Source organism: Schistocerca americana, chromosome 1 (assembly GCF_021461395.2).
Source record: "Schistocerca americana isolate TAMUIC-IGC-003095 chromosome 1, iqSchAmer2.1, whole genome shotgun sequence".
NCBI lineage: Eukaryota > Metazoa > Arthropoda > Insecta > Orthoptera > Acrididae > Schistocerca > Schistocerca americana.
Window position 1 is genome coordinate 1143879884 of NC_060119.1, and position 17115 is coordinate 1143896998.

At 48.1% G+C, this 17115-nt stretch overlaps 1 protein-coding gene across 1 annotated transcript in view; it reads right to left on the reverse strand.

Annotated features, from left to right (window-relative positions):
* Positions 1-333: 333 nt before the first annotated feature.
* LOC124551364 (prostaglandin reductase 1-like) overlaps positions 334-17115 on the reverse strand; it is a 42514-nt gene continuing 25732 nt past the window's right edge. Inside the window, exons 2-3 of the mRNA XM_047126403.1 lie at positions 12398-12745; positions 334-1033 (exon numbers count right to left, since the gene is read on the reverse strand). Of these exons, the coding sequence (XP_046982359.1) occupies positions 581-1033; positions 12398-12745 (801 nt within the window). The 3' untranslated portion in view covers positions 334-580. The remainder of the gene's footprint in view (positions 1034-12397; positions 12746-17115) is intronic.

A 17115-nucleotide genomic window follows, 5' to 3' on the forward strand; every position in this document is an offset into this window, starting at 1 on the left:
GAGTAACAGGTGCGAGCGAGTACACAGTTCGGTTAAGCGGTCGTTCGGTTGACCGACGTTCGGATAATCGACGTTCTACTGTAAATCACATTGATAATAGCATTTGTGAAGAATTAACACAAACCTCAAACATGAAGCTTTGTACTGTTCCGTAACTCGTCTGACTGTGCCAGGCAATAAAGCACTTAAAAAGTAATTACTACGCTCCTTAAGTTTGTTTGAAAACGTCGTTTTAGTGGAAGAGTATATAAATGGTGAAGAAAATATAAATAAATTATAGTATATGTAGAATGTAGGTTTAAGTGGTGTGAGGGGTAAATTAGTAACGACTCCTGTGTTATTACAAAGTTTCTATTTATATCCACACAGAAATAACAAATTAATTGTGATACAAAGGTCTGACGAAGTCGACAATCCCACTTATTTACAAAAGTCGTGATATGGCTGGAAACCCACTGTAATACAAGCTGGCGACTCTCTTTCCCTCTAGATTATGTGCCTGTTTTGGAGAAGCGATTGCTCTCAGTTTCCTTAAAATAGTGCTCCAATTCTTGAATTCCTGTTACACGGACAAGTGATGTCACACTTTAACGACAGCTTTACCCAGGTTCTCGCCCCTGAGCATACCGATGAAAGCCTCTGGCGTGTTCTCAAAGCCCTCTGTGACCGTCTCCCTGTATTTGAGTTTTCCCTCCTTGATCCACTGTGCCATCTCCTTAAACGCCTTGTCCCACTGGCCGAGCCACCGGGTCACAATGAAGCCTTCCATCTTGAGTTCCTTCCCGACCATGTGCATCTGGACGACGGGCGCCATGGCCACTTTGGTGGCGTTGTAGGTGGAGATGCAGCCACACACGGATATGCGGCCGCGGTGCCGCATGTTAGCAATCACCGCACTGCTCTGTTCGCCTCCCACGTTGTCGAAGTAGACGTCAACGCCATTTGGGGCGGCCTCCTTCAGCGCCTTCTCCACGTTCACCGTCTTATAGTTAAAGGCGTGGTCGAAACCTAGCTCCTCCTTCAGCCACTTGACCTGCAGATCGGATGCAACAGAGAAAACAAATTATTTACATGTAAAAAAAGGAGAAATTCATGCGCCATGCACGATTAGTAGTGTGAAGACCTTATAAAATACAGTGGTTGGACAAAAATTTGGAAACACAGCGAGAAATTTATACTTGAACTTAAGTGCAAGTACTAGCGAAACCCGCTTGTTGTGCTGTTGTATTTGGCCACGAACGGCACCTGTGAATCTCCTCAAAACGTTACAAATGATAGTCGTGACCATAACCACTGGTCTGTGTAGTCGCGAGTGGATTATGCTGGAGATGAGTGAAATCGAACGTGGGCAAACTGTTTGTGGTTGTATGATGGGTGCTTCCATACTTAAAGTTGCTGGAGTTTCAAGAGGTACCGTATTCTGGATTTATACCGCATACAAGGAAAGTGGAGAAACATCATCTGCTAAGTGACAACGCGGACGGATGTATGTGGTGACTGATCGTGACAAATGGTCGTTGAAGGAAACTAATGTACTGCTGCCATAGGACATTGTTTTTATAAAACAGATCAGAAGATGGTTATTATAGACCGAAACCGGTAATCTGTTGACAAAAAGTTTGTGATCATATACGTAAAGTAAAGGATTATAAAGAATCCCCCTCGATTGCAAATTGAAACCGGATGTCGACCTAGGTTTCGGCGAGGATAACCACGCCTTCTTCGGAACACACTAAAACTACAAACTGCCTAAAGAGGCATGGTCCAACATTAATACAGAACGCCCAAAAGGGCAAAGGACTCGCTTAAAATGTAAAATAAACGGTACGTGTGTACCATGTCAATAGCTGTACTAGCTCTCAGGTAGAGTTTACCTGAGAGCTCGCGGCCCACCGAACGTTTGTTCCGGTGAGGAAGCACGCTTCTGACGTTTGAGCTAACAAGGGAACCTCCCCATCGCACCCCCTCAGATTTAGTTATAAGTTGGCACAGTGGATAGGCCTTGAAAAACGGAACACAGATCAATCGAGAAAACAGGAAGAAGTTGTGTGGAACTATGAAAAAAATAAGCAAAATATACAAACTGAGTAGTCCGTGCGCAAGATAGGCAAAAACAAGGACACCGTGAGCTAAGGAGCGCCGTGGTCAGTCGGCTCGCAGCCGTGCTAGCGTGCGGAGCTGCTCCGCGCGCCGTGTGACGCTCCGCTCTTGGCGGTGTTTACTTCCGCGTCGCGGTGTTTGTATCTATCGAGTCCAGTACTAACGTACACCATGGCGCACTCGTACCGCCGTGCAACGATCAAAGTAACATTTAGATTAAAGTTCAGTCTTGATCACTCATTAAAACAGACATAACGTGATCAAGACTGAACTTTAATCTAAATATAACAATTTATTGATCACTGCATTCCAAAAATGTTTACCAAAATAGATCAAAGTAACGTTTCAGGCCGAACATCCACGACCCAGAGCTTTCGAAGTCGAACAGTTCATACGTGAGGATCTACGTTTGAACCCCCAGGACGTACTCGGCATACATTTTTCCATCACTGGAAGTGTTGTCTACATCAAGATGTCGACGGAGGAAATTTGCAATGACATAATTCACCGTCATGCCACCGGACTAAAATTTAAACACTCTGATGGACATATGGGTGCTGTGACAGTCGCCCATGCTGGATTCGGTCTCCGGACATTGCGGGTGTTTGAACTCCCGTTCGAGGTGCCTCAGGATGTGGTCATTGCCGCTTTCCAACCATATGGCACCGTCTTGGGTCACGTCGCGGAGAAGTGGCAAACATTTACGACCTACCCCGTATTAAATGGCGTCCGGCAAATAAAAATTGAGCTGACGAAACATGTCCCATCGTACCTGCTGATTGGCGGTGTGAGGGCCATCGTCATGTATGATGGACAGCCACGAACGTGCGCAGGATGTGGCCAGGAGGGACATGTACGTTCCGAATGCTTACACCGCCGTTTAATACAGACGCCGTTACGTGAAGAGACCCAGGCTTCGACGGTCACGTCCTTACCCATCACCTACGCCAAGGTTGCACAGGACCCCGTCGTACCAATCTCGATTGCGCCAGCAGCATCGTCAACGCCACCCGCCGCAGCACAACGCGCCGAGGACACAAGCACGGCGTCACCTCCAGTGCTCGCTTCAGGACCGTCCGGTTTGCAGGCCGAAACCGATGTTCCTGTTGGAACCATGGACGTCGACCTCGGTGTCGTGCCGACGTCTGCCTTTGTCCAGACGGGTTCGGCGTCAGACGACGGGCGACCACATTCTGATTCAGAAGGCCACATCAGAAAACAGCGGTCGCCTCGCAAACACAGGAAACGACGACGAACGCCTTCCGATGACGCCCTTTCTCAGATGGCCCCACGAGATGTCGACCTGATGTCTGACGGTGATCTCCCACATTGCGTCCAGTCACGCGATGTGGCAGCAACAGGAGCCCCTCCTGTGACGCCTACTCTCCCAGCCAGGGACGTGTCCTCGCCGTTGTCAACGAATGATGACGGCGGTCCCCCTGCCACTCATATTGCGGAATCCACAACACCCGTTACGGAAGTACGTGACCGTCACATGTCCACGTCGTCAGCTTCCTGGGCCGATGACGTTGAAGAAGAAGCGGAACAGACTGCCAGCGTGTCTGCACAGGAGTCCACCTCGGCGACACTGGGACTGGCGCCCCGCCAGTAATTATCACCACTGCGGGACCACCGGCGGGTCTCCACCTGCCGGCTACTTCTACCGCACGTTCTGCACATACTGAGGATGGCCGCGCGCAGCAACATCGTATCGCCACGATGAATCTTGCCACCATTCGTGCCCCCCACAAACTGGCCATGTTCAGAGACACTATTTACTCTGCGGATGTGGATATAGCACTCTTACAAGAGGTGTTTGTGGCTGACTTCCTAGTTCTCACCGGATACAACGCCCATGTTTCCCCCGCATCCGATACCGGTAGCGGCGTCGCCATCCTGCTACGCGACGGACTCCCTGCAGAGGACGTCATCTACCTCCCCACTGCGCGAGGTATGGCCCTCACACTGTTCGGCGTGCGTATTATTAATATCTACGCTCCGTCCGGCACTGGCCGCCGTCATGACCGACAAACTTTTTTTGCCGAAAGCGTCACACCCCTCTTCACCGGTCCGCAGGACGATTTGGTACTCGGTGGGGATTTTAACTCGACACAAGAGCCCGCGGACCAACTCCCGCGACATTCCCCTTGTGCCTCTCTCTCAGTGGTCATCGACCGTCTCCGACTTGTTGACACATGGAAGAAGCTCCACGGAATTCAACCGGGCTATACATTCTACACCTCTCACTCGTCAAGCCGCATAGATCACATCTACGTTACCCGCTCCCTTGCTGATGGCACACGTCATGCGGAAGTCTGGCCCTTGGCCTTTTCAGACCATTATGCATACCTCTGTGACGTCACTCTCGCCCGACAGCAAGTGTGGCATAGTCGTGGTCTGTGGAAACTCAATGTCGCTCACCTGACCTCCTCAGACTGTCGCCATATGGTCGAAGAAGCGTGGGCACGCTGCCACCAACGTCGAGAAGCCTATGACTCCACCTTATCATGGTGGCTCTCTTGTGCAAAGCCGACCCTCAAGAAGACTCTGATGAGTTTTGGGAAGGAATTAAAGGCGTGGCAAACTAATACCCTGCACTTCTACTACACCATTCTACGTGACTGTGCGACGATGCCTTTCTCGCCAGCCCGGCAGTCGATGGTCCATCGCACGAAGGCGCAGATCTCCTTGATCATGCGTCGTAACTTGGAAGGCACTGTAGTCCGTTCTCGAGCTTCTAATCGAATCCCTCAAGAACGTCCGTCGATGTACCACCTCCTTCAGGAAAGACAATGACGACGACGAGCTCTGATCCAAGTCCTCACTGGTGTGGAAGGGCGCCTGCACGACACCCAACAAAGCATCGGTCGTGCTCTCCATGCTCATTTTGCCGGGCTATACGCAGCCGTACCGCATTCTGCAGCACCGATCACAGAAGTCGCTCAGCTCACTACGAACACTCTTCCGGAGGATGCTGTGCATGACCTCCAAGACGACGTAACCACAGATGAAGTGGTAGATGCTATTAAGGCGGGTTCCGATAACAGGTCTCCTGGACCTGACGGTATACCCATCGAATTTTATAAAAGTTTTCAGTATTTGTTGGCTTCCACGTGGACGGCAATCGCACAAGAGCTGATGTCACCGAGGACAGTGGTCCCGAGCGCCTTTCTAGAAGGAATTATTATCCCCGTACATAAACCGCGCGGGTTATCGAGGGTCCAGGACTATCGACCAATTACTTTGCTCAACAGCGACATGAAAATATTCACACGGCTACTGGCATCGCGACTCAAGAAGGTCGCACGTTACGTCACATCCTGCGACCAGACTTCCCTAGGAGGCGACAACAACATCCGTACGGCCCTTTGCCGTTACAGAGACATGATAGCATTAGCGCATCATCAGCGTCTCCCTGGCGCCTTGGCTTCACTGGACTTTAGCCAGGCTTTCGACCGTGTTGACCACTTCTATTTACGGACAGTTCTTCAGCACATGGGTTTTCCTGGCGGTTTTGTAACAGTGGTTATGCGCCTGTTGAGTAGTGCAACCTCTAAAATCATGTACAATGGTCGTCTTACACCGTCCCTGGTCATCGCACGATCTGTACGGCAAGGATGCCCTCTTTCCACGATTTTGTATGCTTTCGCCTTGGAACCCCTGCTCCAGGGCATGCGCCAACGTTTGGAAGGCATGGCTGTGCAAGGCCACCGTTTTTGTTGTACAGCCTACGCAGACGACATAGTACTATATCTGCGCAGTGAAGATGAAGTACGAGCAGCACTGACATGGGTGGCGACTTACGGCGAAGCGTCGGGGAGCTGCCTCAACGAGTCAAAATCCAAGGTCCTGCTCATTGGTGAGGGCTTGCCGGAGAGATGCGCTGCCCCCCTTAGTGTCGCCGCCACCATACGGTGTCTTGGACTTGATTTCGCAGCAGACCTGCGCCGCTCAGCGGCTATCAATGGTAGACGCTTGCTACAGACAATCAGAGCAAATCTCGCAGATCACCGGCTACGAGCTCTCGACGTTATCCAACGCGCGCAATACGTGAACATGTATCATGCTTCCCGTATACCACACGTGGCTCAAGTACTACCAGTCCCAAATCTCCTGGTGCGACGACTGTTGATGGCTTTCGGCTCCTTCGTCAGCTCGGGGATGTTATTCAAGGTGCAGTATGAATCCCTTGCACTGCCACGAGATCGTGGCGGGGTGGGACTCATCCACCTGCCGACTCGTGTCAAGGCACTATACGTCAGCTCCAACTCAAACTTTGGCATCGTTCCTCGCAGAGCCTTACTAGCCTCCTGCTTCACAACTTTGCACCGGCCTCCTTGTCCGCCCCAGTACTGATATCGACCATTCCAACCCCCTTTTATTACATCCACCGATTTTTCCTGGAGTTCAGTTATATCTACCGGTCCTTACCACTTCCACGTTTGTACCTCACGAAAACAGTCTCCGAATTGTTACAACAGTGCCGCCCGTCCAACCCCATCGAACGTAAGTATCCACAGTACGTGTGGCGACACATATGGAAGGCGATCCATGCGCGTTTTCTCGAATCGGACGTTCAATCAGCGTGGTACATCACCGTGAATGGCAAACAAGTTAACCGAGATCGTCTGCACCGCATACATCTCGCCGATTCATCCCTCTGCACCCACTGTGGCGTGGATGACACGGATGTCCACCGGTTCCACTGTGGCACAGCGCTAGACGTCTGGACACTTGCGCGGCGAATTTTGGCGTTTCTTACTCGCCAGACACCGGCTCAGATCGACGTCCACATGCTTTTGTACCCCGATAAGACTTTCTACCGCTCCGCCAAAACTAACTCTGTGAATTGGATCTGTGGCCACACGATCCGCTATCTTTTTACTTCAGGCGACAAGTCTACGATAGGATATTGGACTTATCTCAACGAACGTCACTACGTCCTGATACGCAACCCACGCTATAAACAATATTTTTCTCATTTCTTACGGAGCACTTTCGATGACCCACCTAGTAGCTGGAACGTCCAAGCCCTGAGAAGCTGAAAACTGTATAAAACGAACCGAACTGAATAGATCTGCTACCCAGAACTCACGCTTACGCCATGAGAAGACACGTTTGGACGAGCTGGCATGCTGTAGGCGGATACACTTCAGGAGCTCCTGTAAGAACTAGACTTTAACTACAAGTCGCATGACGACTTAAACAGCTTTTCCTTATTTCTTCCTCATAGTTTGTTCTTAAAGGAAAAAGAAATTTGATTTTGGCTTTGAAAGAAAAAAAAAAAAGAAAAAATAAATTTTTTTTTTTTTTTTGTTCCAAAGGATTGCTTCTTCGTCAACAAGACGAAGGAGACTCATTTTTGTATACTGGAAGGAGAAACCAGTATAATCGGAGTCTTTGTTTTCTTTCAAAAAAAAAGAAAAAAAAAAGAAAAAAAAAAGAAAAATGGTCCCGTGGTTGGCGTGAGCAGCTGCGGAACGAGAAATCCTTGGTTCAAGCCTACCCTCGAGTGAAAAATTTACGTTCTTTATTTTCGCAAAGTTATGATCTGTCCGTTCGCTGATTGACGTCTCTTTTCACTGTAATAAGTTTAGTGTCTGTGTTTTGCGACCGCACCGCAAAACTGTGCGATTAGTAGACGAAAGGACGTGCCTCTCCAATGGGAACCGGAAACATTTGATTGCAAGATCCTAGGTCAACCGACTCCTCCACAGGAAAACACGTCTGATATATTCTATACGACAATGGTGACGGCATGCGCGTCCCATGACAGGAATATGTTGTCGACTCACTTAACTTGTACACTTGGCGAATGGGTAAAAGATTCTTCTACCTTGCCCGATTTAGGTTTTCTTGTGGATGTGATAATCACTCCCAAAAAAGTGATGAAAACGTAAGAGTTTGTCACATAAACTGCAACAAATGAAAGCAACAGTTTCGCAGTCGCACAGTTTTCCCTGTGCTCTTTCAAAACATATGTCTTTATCGTTTTCAAATTTTTCCGCGTGTAGACCGTCAAATGCTGCATATGTCCAAGCAAATCTGAACATGTCCTGGAATTTTGGAGAGCGAAGTTGATTATGTGTGAGTGCCTGAAGTTTGATAATTGACAAACGATCACGAAAACAATACTGCTTTGTTTACCTATGCAGCTTCGCAAAATAATTGTCTGAAAAAGAAACTTTTAACTCTAGGTTAGACTTGAACCAAGGATCTCTCCTTCCGCCGCTGCTCACGCTAACCACGGGACCACGGCGCTCCTGAGCTCAGACCCTTCTTGAAGTTACATATGTTACGCATGGACTACTCAATTTGTATATTTTGCTTATTATTTTCATAGTTCCACACAACTTCTTCCTGTTTTCTCGAGTGATCTGTGTTCATACTGTGTCAACTTATAACTACATCTGAGGGGGGTGCGATGGGGAGGTTCCCTTGTAAGTACAGCTATTGACATGGTACACACGTACCGTTTATTTTACATCTTATGCGAGTCTTTTGCCTTTTGGGCGTTCTGTATTCATGTTGGACCATGCCTCGATAGGCAGTTTGTAGTTTTAGTGTGTTCCGAGGAAACCGTGGTTATCCGCGCCGAAACCGAGGTCAACATCCGGTTTCAATTTGCAGTCGAGGCGCATTCTTTATAATCATTAAATTATTCACGATTGCTGACGCACTGCCATGTTAAAAGTTCTAAAGTGAAGGAAATTTATTATATATTCGGGTCATTGTTTTACTCGCGACAATGTCGCAGCTTGTGATATTGAAGAAAACTGTGACGGAAAATGGATTGCAGAACTGCATGTCCCACTCGCGAAACCTGTCAGCACCAAAACAACATATTCAGGGACTCGTAGGGCGAGCCGTAGTTCCAAAACCAGGTATCAGTCACAATAAAATTACCGTAGCAGAAAATATGCAGCCGAAACCTTAAAACACTGTCAATAGAGCAAGATAAAAATGATATTCGGACTGATGAGTCTGGTTGCACATCGTTTCCAGCTTCTGGCCAAGTTTACGTCCAAGGTGTGGAGCATGGTGGGGATCGGTTATGATTTGGGCAGCCATATTTTGGGTGGTTAATCCATACTTCCTCAGACGTGCACCATCTTCTATGTTGAAATGCCAGTAGGCTTTTTACCATGGAACATATGATACTTAGAAATGAACTATGTTTCTTCGATGTCTAACCAGTTTTCCGTGTACTTAAAATGGAAATTTATGTTACCTGGGAGTAGGTACTGCCTCAAAATATTTTTAAATTATAACTGGAATTTTAATTCCGAATAAAATCAGGTGCTGACAGGTGTGGAAACTGCAGAACTATTAGTTTAATAAGTCACCGTTGCGAAATACACTCCTGGAAATTGAAATAAGAACAACGTGAATTCATTGTCCCAGGAAGGGGAAACTTTATTGACACATTCCTGGGGTCAGATACATCACATGATCACACTGACAGAACCACAGGCACATAGACACAGGCAACAGAGCATGCACAATGTCGGCACTAGTACAGTGTATATCCACCTTTCGCAGCAATCCAGGCGGCTATTCTCCCATGGAGACGATCGTAGAGATGCTGGATGTAGTCCTGTGGAACGGCTTGCCATGCCATTTCCACCTGGCGCCTCAGTTGGACCAGCGTTCGTGCTGTACGTGCAGCCCGCGTGAGACGACGCTTCATCCAGTCCCAAACATGCTCAATGGGGGACAGATCCGGAGATCTTGCTGGCCAGGGTAGTTGACTTACACCTTCTAGAGCACGTTGGGTGGCACGGGATACATGCGGACGTGCATTGTCCTGTTGGAACAGCAAGTTCCCTTGCCGGTCTAGGAATGGTAGAACGATGGGTTCGATGACGGTTTGGATGTACCGTGCACTATTCAGTGTCCCCTCGACGATCACCAGTGGTGTACGGCCAGTGTAGGAGATCGCTCCCCACACCATGATGCCGGGTGTTGGCCCTGTGTGCCTCGGTCGTATGCAGTCCTGATTGTGGCGCTCACCTGCACGGCGCCAAACACGCATACGACCATCATTGGCACCAAGGCAGAAGCGACTCTCATCGCTGAAGACGACACGTCTCCATTCGTCCCTCCATTCACGCCTGTCGCGACACCACTGGAGGCGGGCTGCACGATGTTGGGGCGTGAGCGGAAGACGGCCTAACGGTGTGCGGGACCGTAGCCCAGCTTCATGGAACCGGTTGCGAATGGTCCTCGCCGATACCCCAGGAGCAACAGTGTCCCTAATTTGCTGGGAAGTGGCGGTGCGGTCCCCTACGGCACTGCGTAGGATCCTACGGTCTTGGCGTGCATCCGTGCGTCGCTGCGGTCCGGTCCCAGGTCGACGGGCACGTGCACCTTCCGCCGACCACTGGCGACAACATCGATGTACTGTGGAGACCTCACGCCCCACGTGTTGAGCAATTCGGCGGTACGTCCACCCGGCCTCCCGCATGCCCACTATACGCCCTCGCTCAAAGTCCGTCAACTGCACATACGGTTCACGTCCACGCTGTCGCGGCATGCTACCAGTATTAAAGACTGCGATGGAGCTCCGTATGCCACGGCAAACTGGCTGACACTGACGGCGGCGGTGCACAAATGCTGCGCAGCTAGCGCCATTCGACGGCCAACACCGCGGTTCCTGGTGTGTCCGCTGTGCCGTGCGTGTGATCATTGCTTGTACAGCCCTCTCGCAGTGTCCGGAGCAAGTATGGTGGGTCTGACACACCGGTGTTAATGTGTTCTTTTTTCCATTTCCAGGAGTGTACTAACACCAATTGTTTACAGATGTATGGAGAAACTGATAGTAGCTGACCTCGGAGAAGACCAGCTTGGATTCCGTAGAAATGTAAGAACATTTGAGCCAATACTGACCCTATGACTTATCTTTGAAGATAGGTTAAGGAAATGCAAACCTCCGTTTATATCATTTGTAGACTTAGAGAAAGCTTTTGGCGATGTTGACTGGAATAGTCTGTTTTAAATTCTGACGGTGCAGGGCAAAAATACAGGAAGCGAAAGGCTATTTACAATTTGTATAGAAGCCAGGCGACAGTTGTAAGAGTTCAGGGGGCACGAAGGGAAAGCAGTAGTTGACAAGGGAGTGAGACAGTGTTGTAGTCTATCCCCAATGTTATTCAATCTGTATACTGAGGAAGCAGCAAAGGAAACATTTGGAGTAGGAATTATTGTCCAGGAAGAAGAAAAAAAATTGCGGTTTGACGATGACATTATCATTCTGTCAGAGACAGCAAAGGACAGGGAAGACCATTTGAACGGAATGTACAGTGTCTTGAAAGGAGGATATAAGATGAACATGCACAAAAGCAAAACGAGAATAGTGGAATGTACTGGAATTAAAATCAAATGATGCTGAGGGAATTAGATTAGGAAATGAAGTACATAGAGTAGAAGACGAGTTTTTCTATTTGGGAAGGAAAATAACTGATGAAGGTTGAGGAGGGAGAATATAAAATGCAGACTGTCAATGACAAGAAAATCGTTTCTGTAGAAGAGAAATTTGTTAACATCAAGTATAGACATGAGTGTCAGGTAGTCTTTTCTGAAAGCATTTGTAAGGAGTGTAGGCATATATTGAAGCGAAACATGGACGATAAATGTGTTCAATCTTGGAAACCATTCGGAACTGGGCATATGTCCAGGTGAAGTTTTTCGATTCAAATGGTCGTCCCTTTGTACACCTGAATATTATTGATTCCTCCTGGCATACGCAGTGTGCCACATGTCGTAACGATACAATGGAGTCAAGTTTCCATTTCCAGTCTGTAATTATCAGAATGTAACTCCCTTCTGCTGATATGCCCCATCCTGTTTTAAAGTACCTCTTCCATGAAAGTTAATAGCGGATAAAAACCGTGTGAGACACCGAGACTCGAACTCGGGACCTTTGCCTTTCGCGGACAAGTGCTCTACCGACTGAGCTACCAAAGCACGATCGACAACCCGCCCTCACAGCTTCAATTCTGCCAGTACCTCGTCTCCTACCTTCCAATCTTCACAGACGCCCTTCTGGTTGCGTATTTGCCAGCGAAAGGCAAAGGTTCCGACTTCGAGTCTCAGTCCCTAACACAGCTCTAATCTGCCAGGAGGTTTCATATTAGAGCGCACTTCGCCGCAGAGTGAAAATTTCATACCGGAAATATCTCTTCCATGGATGGTACTGTCATTTGTTCGGCCCTTAACGAAGTAGTCTTCACTCTTAGGAAATTGCCAAATAAAAAGGGAAAAGAAGTAAATGGGAAAACTCACACTAAATGATTACCTTTATGTCGGAGCCCGCAATGCCGATGACCTTGCAGCCCTTGATGCGCGCTATCTGCCCGACTATGGAGCCCACGGCACCCGCCGCGCCACTGACGACCACCACCTCCCCAGGCTTGGGGTCGCAGATGTCGAGCAGTCCGAAGTAGGCGGTGGCTCCCGGCATGCCCAATACTCCCAGCGCCAGCGATAGTGGCAGGTCTCCAAGGTCAGGCACCAGAACCGGCGGCAGGGTGTCGTCATCCGTCGGCGCCACGCTGATCACTGTTTGGTCACGCCATCCTAATGATGCGACCACGTGACGTCCAACCGGGTACTCTGGCGAACGGCTCTCGACGATGCGCGCCACCTGTAACCAACCAGACCGAAAACTAGCTGCCAGTCTGACAGCAGTGGAACCAATCCTGAAAAAAAAAAATTCAACTGCAGGAGACCACACGTATGTATAATACGGTATTGGGCTTTTGAAATGGCCTCTGTTTGGTATAGCTCCATGTTAAGTAAGACACCCCACTTACATTTACAACATGCTCGCTTACTGAGACCATATTACCCATACATACTATAACAATTATATAGTAAGTACGTTTCCAGATTGGCCCTGAACAGTGCCATTTGTATAACTTTAATAGTGTTGTTAATTTCGTAATCACTGTTGGAATTATCAATACCTCACAGAACTCTAGGCAACCTCTTAAGTAACATGTTAAGCAATAGGCGGTTTAAAGTACATCAAGGAGAAGAGAAAAGCAGTTGGCATGTACTCAGTGACGGACTACCTCAGGGCTGTGTTCTTGATCCAGTGTTATTCAACCTTTACACAGCTGACCTGCCGAATTTGACCCGCCGAAAATTTCAGTATGCAGGTGACCTCACAATTTCATATCAGAGTGAAGACCTATCTGAATGTGAAGAACACCTGACGAACAGCTTTACTAAGCTTTATGGGTATTCTGAGACATGGCGACTGAGACCAAATGTTTCTAAAACCGAGGTAAGCCTGTTCCACCTCTATAATCGCCTTTCATCAGCAAAGATCACAGTTCGGCCCTCTTGGCACAGTCAGATATAACGAAAGCCCAGAATACCTGGGAGGCACTCTGGACAGAACTTTAACATACAAAAAACACCTTTCCAACCTGGCAAAGAAGATACAAACACGAGTGAACCATGTGAGAAAGCTGGCAAGCAGTACATGGCGAGCAACCACATCAGTCCTCTGAGGAGCATCCCTTGCACTGGTATATTCTGCAACTGAATACTGTGCACCAGTTTGGCTCTGAAGCGCCGACGTAGTGAAAGTAGACATCCAACTGAACTCAGTTGTGAGAGTAATTAGTGGTACAGTCCGATCTACACCTACTTGCCGGCTACCAGTGCTTTAAAACATCTGTCACCAGACCCCCGTCGAAAGGCTGCTCTTTACAACCTCTGTCAGCAAGTTTCTGAAAACAACTCGTTCCCTCTTCATGACGATTTGCTATCACTGCCCAGGAAACGCCTTAAACGTAGAAGACCAGCATATGAAATGGGTGTCCAAATGCTATCCACAGGATTCGATCAGGACGCAGAGTGGAAACGCGAGTGGCAAGCTACAAGAACCTGAAACAACGAACTTGCAGACAATCCAACAGTTCCAGTTCCAGGCTTCCACCAACGAAGGACGGTGTGGGTGCAGTTAAACAGATATCGAACTGAAGAGGGTAGGTGCAGACACAACATGCACAAGTGGGGCTTTTCAAGTGACAGTGTGTGTGACTGTGGTGACACCCAAACAATGAGCCACATTGTGAATGACTGTCCAATCAAACGCTTCCCTGGTGGCATTGAGAAGCTCCGTCAAGAATCCCACGAGGCACTCCGCTGGATCGAGTCCATCAACATCCGAGTGTAGTCTGAGCCATTTTAAAACTCGTGTACTGTACATAATTTCCCATGTTCATATATATATATATATATACAGGGTGAGTCACATCTGGATATATTTCGTAAACCACATCAAATACTGACGAACCGATTGCACAGACAGAACGTGAGGAGAGGGGCTAGTGTAATTGTTTAATACAAACCATACAAAAATGCACGGAAGTATGTATTTTAACACAAACCTGCGTTTTTTTAAAATGGAACCACATTAGTTTTGTTAGCACATCTGAACATATAAACAAATACGTAATCAGTGCCGTTTTTTGCATTGTAAAATGTTAATTACATCCGGAGATATTGTAACCTAAAGTTGACGCTTGAAACCTCCGACGTTCAGTTGCGTGTTGTAACAAACACGGGCCACGGCCGGCGAGCAACATCTGCAGGGACATGGTTACGATGACGACCGTGTTTACGAGTGTGGCTGTAGTGCACTGTTGTGGTTTGGTCTAGCTATCGCAGTGTCCGTATGTAGCGCTTGCTGCTATTGTTATTCTGCATTTGTCTCCGAACGCGGACCAACTGTAGTACACCGTGTTACCAGACGTCTGTGATAGTGTAGTGTTGTAGGAACTGTGACCATGGTGTATTCTAACGCTGAAAAGGCGGAGATAATACTCATCTATGGCGAGTGTCGACGAAATGCAGCTGAAGCCCGCAGGGTGTATGCAGAACGGTACCCGGACAGAGAGCATCCAAGTGCCGCCCATTGCAAAACATCTACCTCCAACTGTATGCAACATGTATGCTCGTAGCACGCAAACGGGTCCGTAAGAGGCCCATCACAGGAGAAGTGGGTGCAGTTGGTGTGTTAGCTGCTGTTGCCATGCACCCACACATGAGTACACGGGACATTGCGCGAGCCGGTGGACTGAGTCAAAGTAGTGTCATGCGCATACTGCATCGTCACCGCTTTCACCCGTTTCATGTGTCGCTACATCAGCAATTACATGGTGATGACTTTAATCATCGTGTGCAATTCAGTCAATGGGCATTAACAGAGAATGCGTTGCAGTTCTGCCTGTTTACCGATGAAGCGGGTTTCACAAACCACGGGGCAGTGAATCTACTGAACAAGCATTACTGTTTCGTGGACAATCCTCGCTGGCTCAGACAGGTAGAGCGACAGCGACCGTGGACTGTAAATGTATGGTGCGGAATCATTGGCGACCACCTCATTGGTCCTCACTTCATTTCAGGGGCCCAAACAGCATACATAGCGTTTCTACAGAATGATCTGCCAACGTTGCTCGAAAATGTTCCACTGGAAACGCGTCGACGTATGTGGTATCAGCATGATGGTGCACCTGCACATTCCGCAATTAACGCTAAGTTGACCCTTGACAGGATGTTCGTCGGGCGTTTCATAGGACGTGGAGGACGCATAAATTGGCCAGCCCGTTCTCCTGATCTTACGCCTCTGGACCTCTTTCTGTGGGGTACGTTAAAGGAAAATGTGTACCGTGATGTGCCTACAACCCCAGAGGATATGAGACAACGTATTGTGGCAGCCTGCGGCGACATTACACCAGATGTACTGCGGCGTGTACGACATTCATTACGCCAGAGATTGCAATTGTGTGCAGCAAAGATGGCCACCACATTGAACATCTATTGACCTGACATACCGGGACACACTCTATTCCACTCGGTAATTGAAAACGGAAACCACGTGTGTACGTGTACCTCACCCCTCATGGCAATGTACATGTGCGTCAGTGAAAAAGACAAATAAAAAGGTGTTAGCATGTGGACGTAATGTGCTGTTCCAGTCTCTTCTGTACCTAAGGTCCATCACCGTTCCCTTTGGATCCCTACGTAATTCGGTGCTCTCCGATACACACGATCGAACAGCGGAGGAGTGGTAATATATATGTATAGGGTGAGTCACCTAACATTACCGCTGGATATATTTCGTAAACCACGTCAAATACTGACGAATCGATTCCACAGACCGAACGTAAGGAGAGGGGCTAGTGTAACTGGTTAATACAAACTATAAAAAAATGCACGGAAGTACGTTTTTTAACACAAACCTAGGTTTTTTAAAAATGGAACCCCGTTAGTTTTGTTAGCACAGCTGAACATATAAACAAATACGCAATAAGTACTGTTTGTTGCATTGTAAAATGTTAATTACATCCGGAGATATTGTAACCTAAAGTTGACGCTTGAGTACCACTCCTCCGCTGTTCGATTGTGTGTATCGGAGAACACAGAATTACGTAGGGATCCAAAGGGAACGGTGATGGACCTTAGGTACAGAAGAGACTGGAACAGCACATTACGTCCACATGCTGACACCTTTTTATTGGTCTTTTTCACTAATGCACATGTACATTACCATGAGGGGTGAGGTACAAGTAAACGCGTGGTTTCCGTTTTCAATTACCGAGCGGAATAGAGTGTGTCCCGACATTTCAGGCCAATAGATGTTCAATGTGGTGGCCATCATTTGCTGCACACAATTGCAATCTCTGGCGTAATGAATGTCGTACACGCCGCAGTACATCTGGTGTAATGTCGCCGCAGGCTGCCACAATACGTTGTTTCATATCCTCTATGGTTGTAGGCATATCTCTTTTAACGTACCCCACAGAAAGAAGTCCAGAGGTGTAAGATCAGGAGAACGAGCTGACCAATTTATGCGTCCTCCACGTCCTATGAAACGCCCGTCGAACATCCTGTCAAGGGTCAGCCTAGTGTTAATTGCGGAATGTGCAGGTGCACCATCATGCTGATACCACATACGCCGACGCGTTTGCAGTGGGACATTTTCGAGCAACGTTGGCA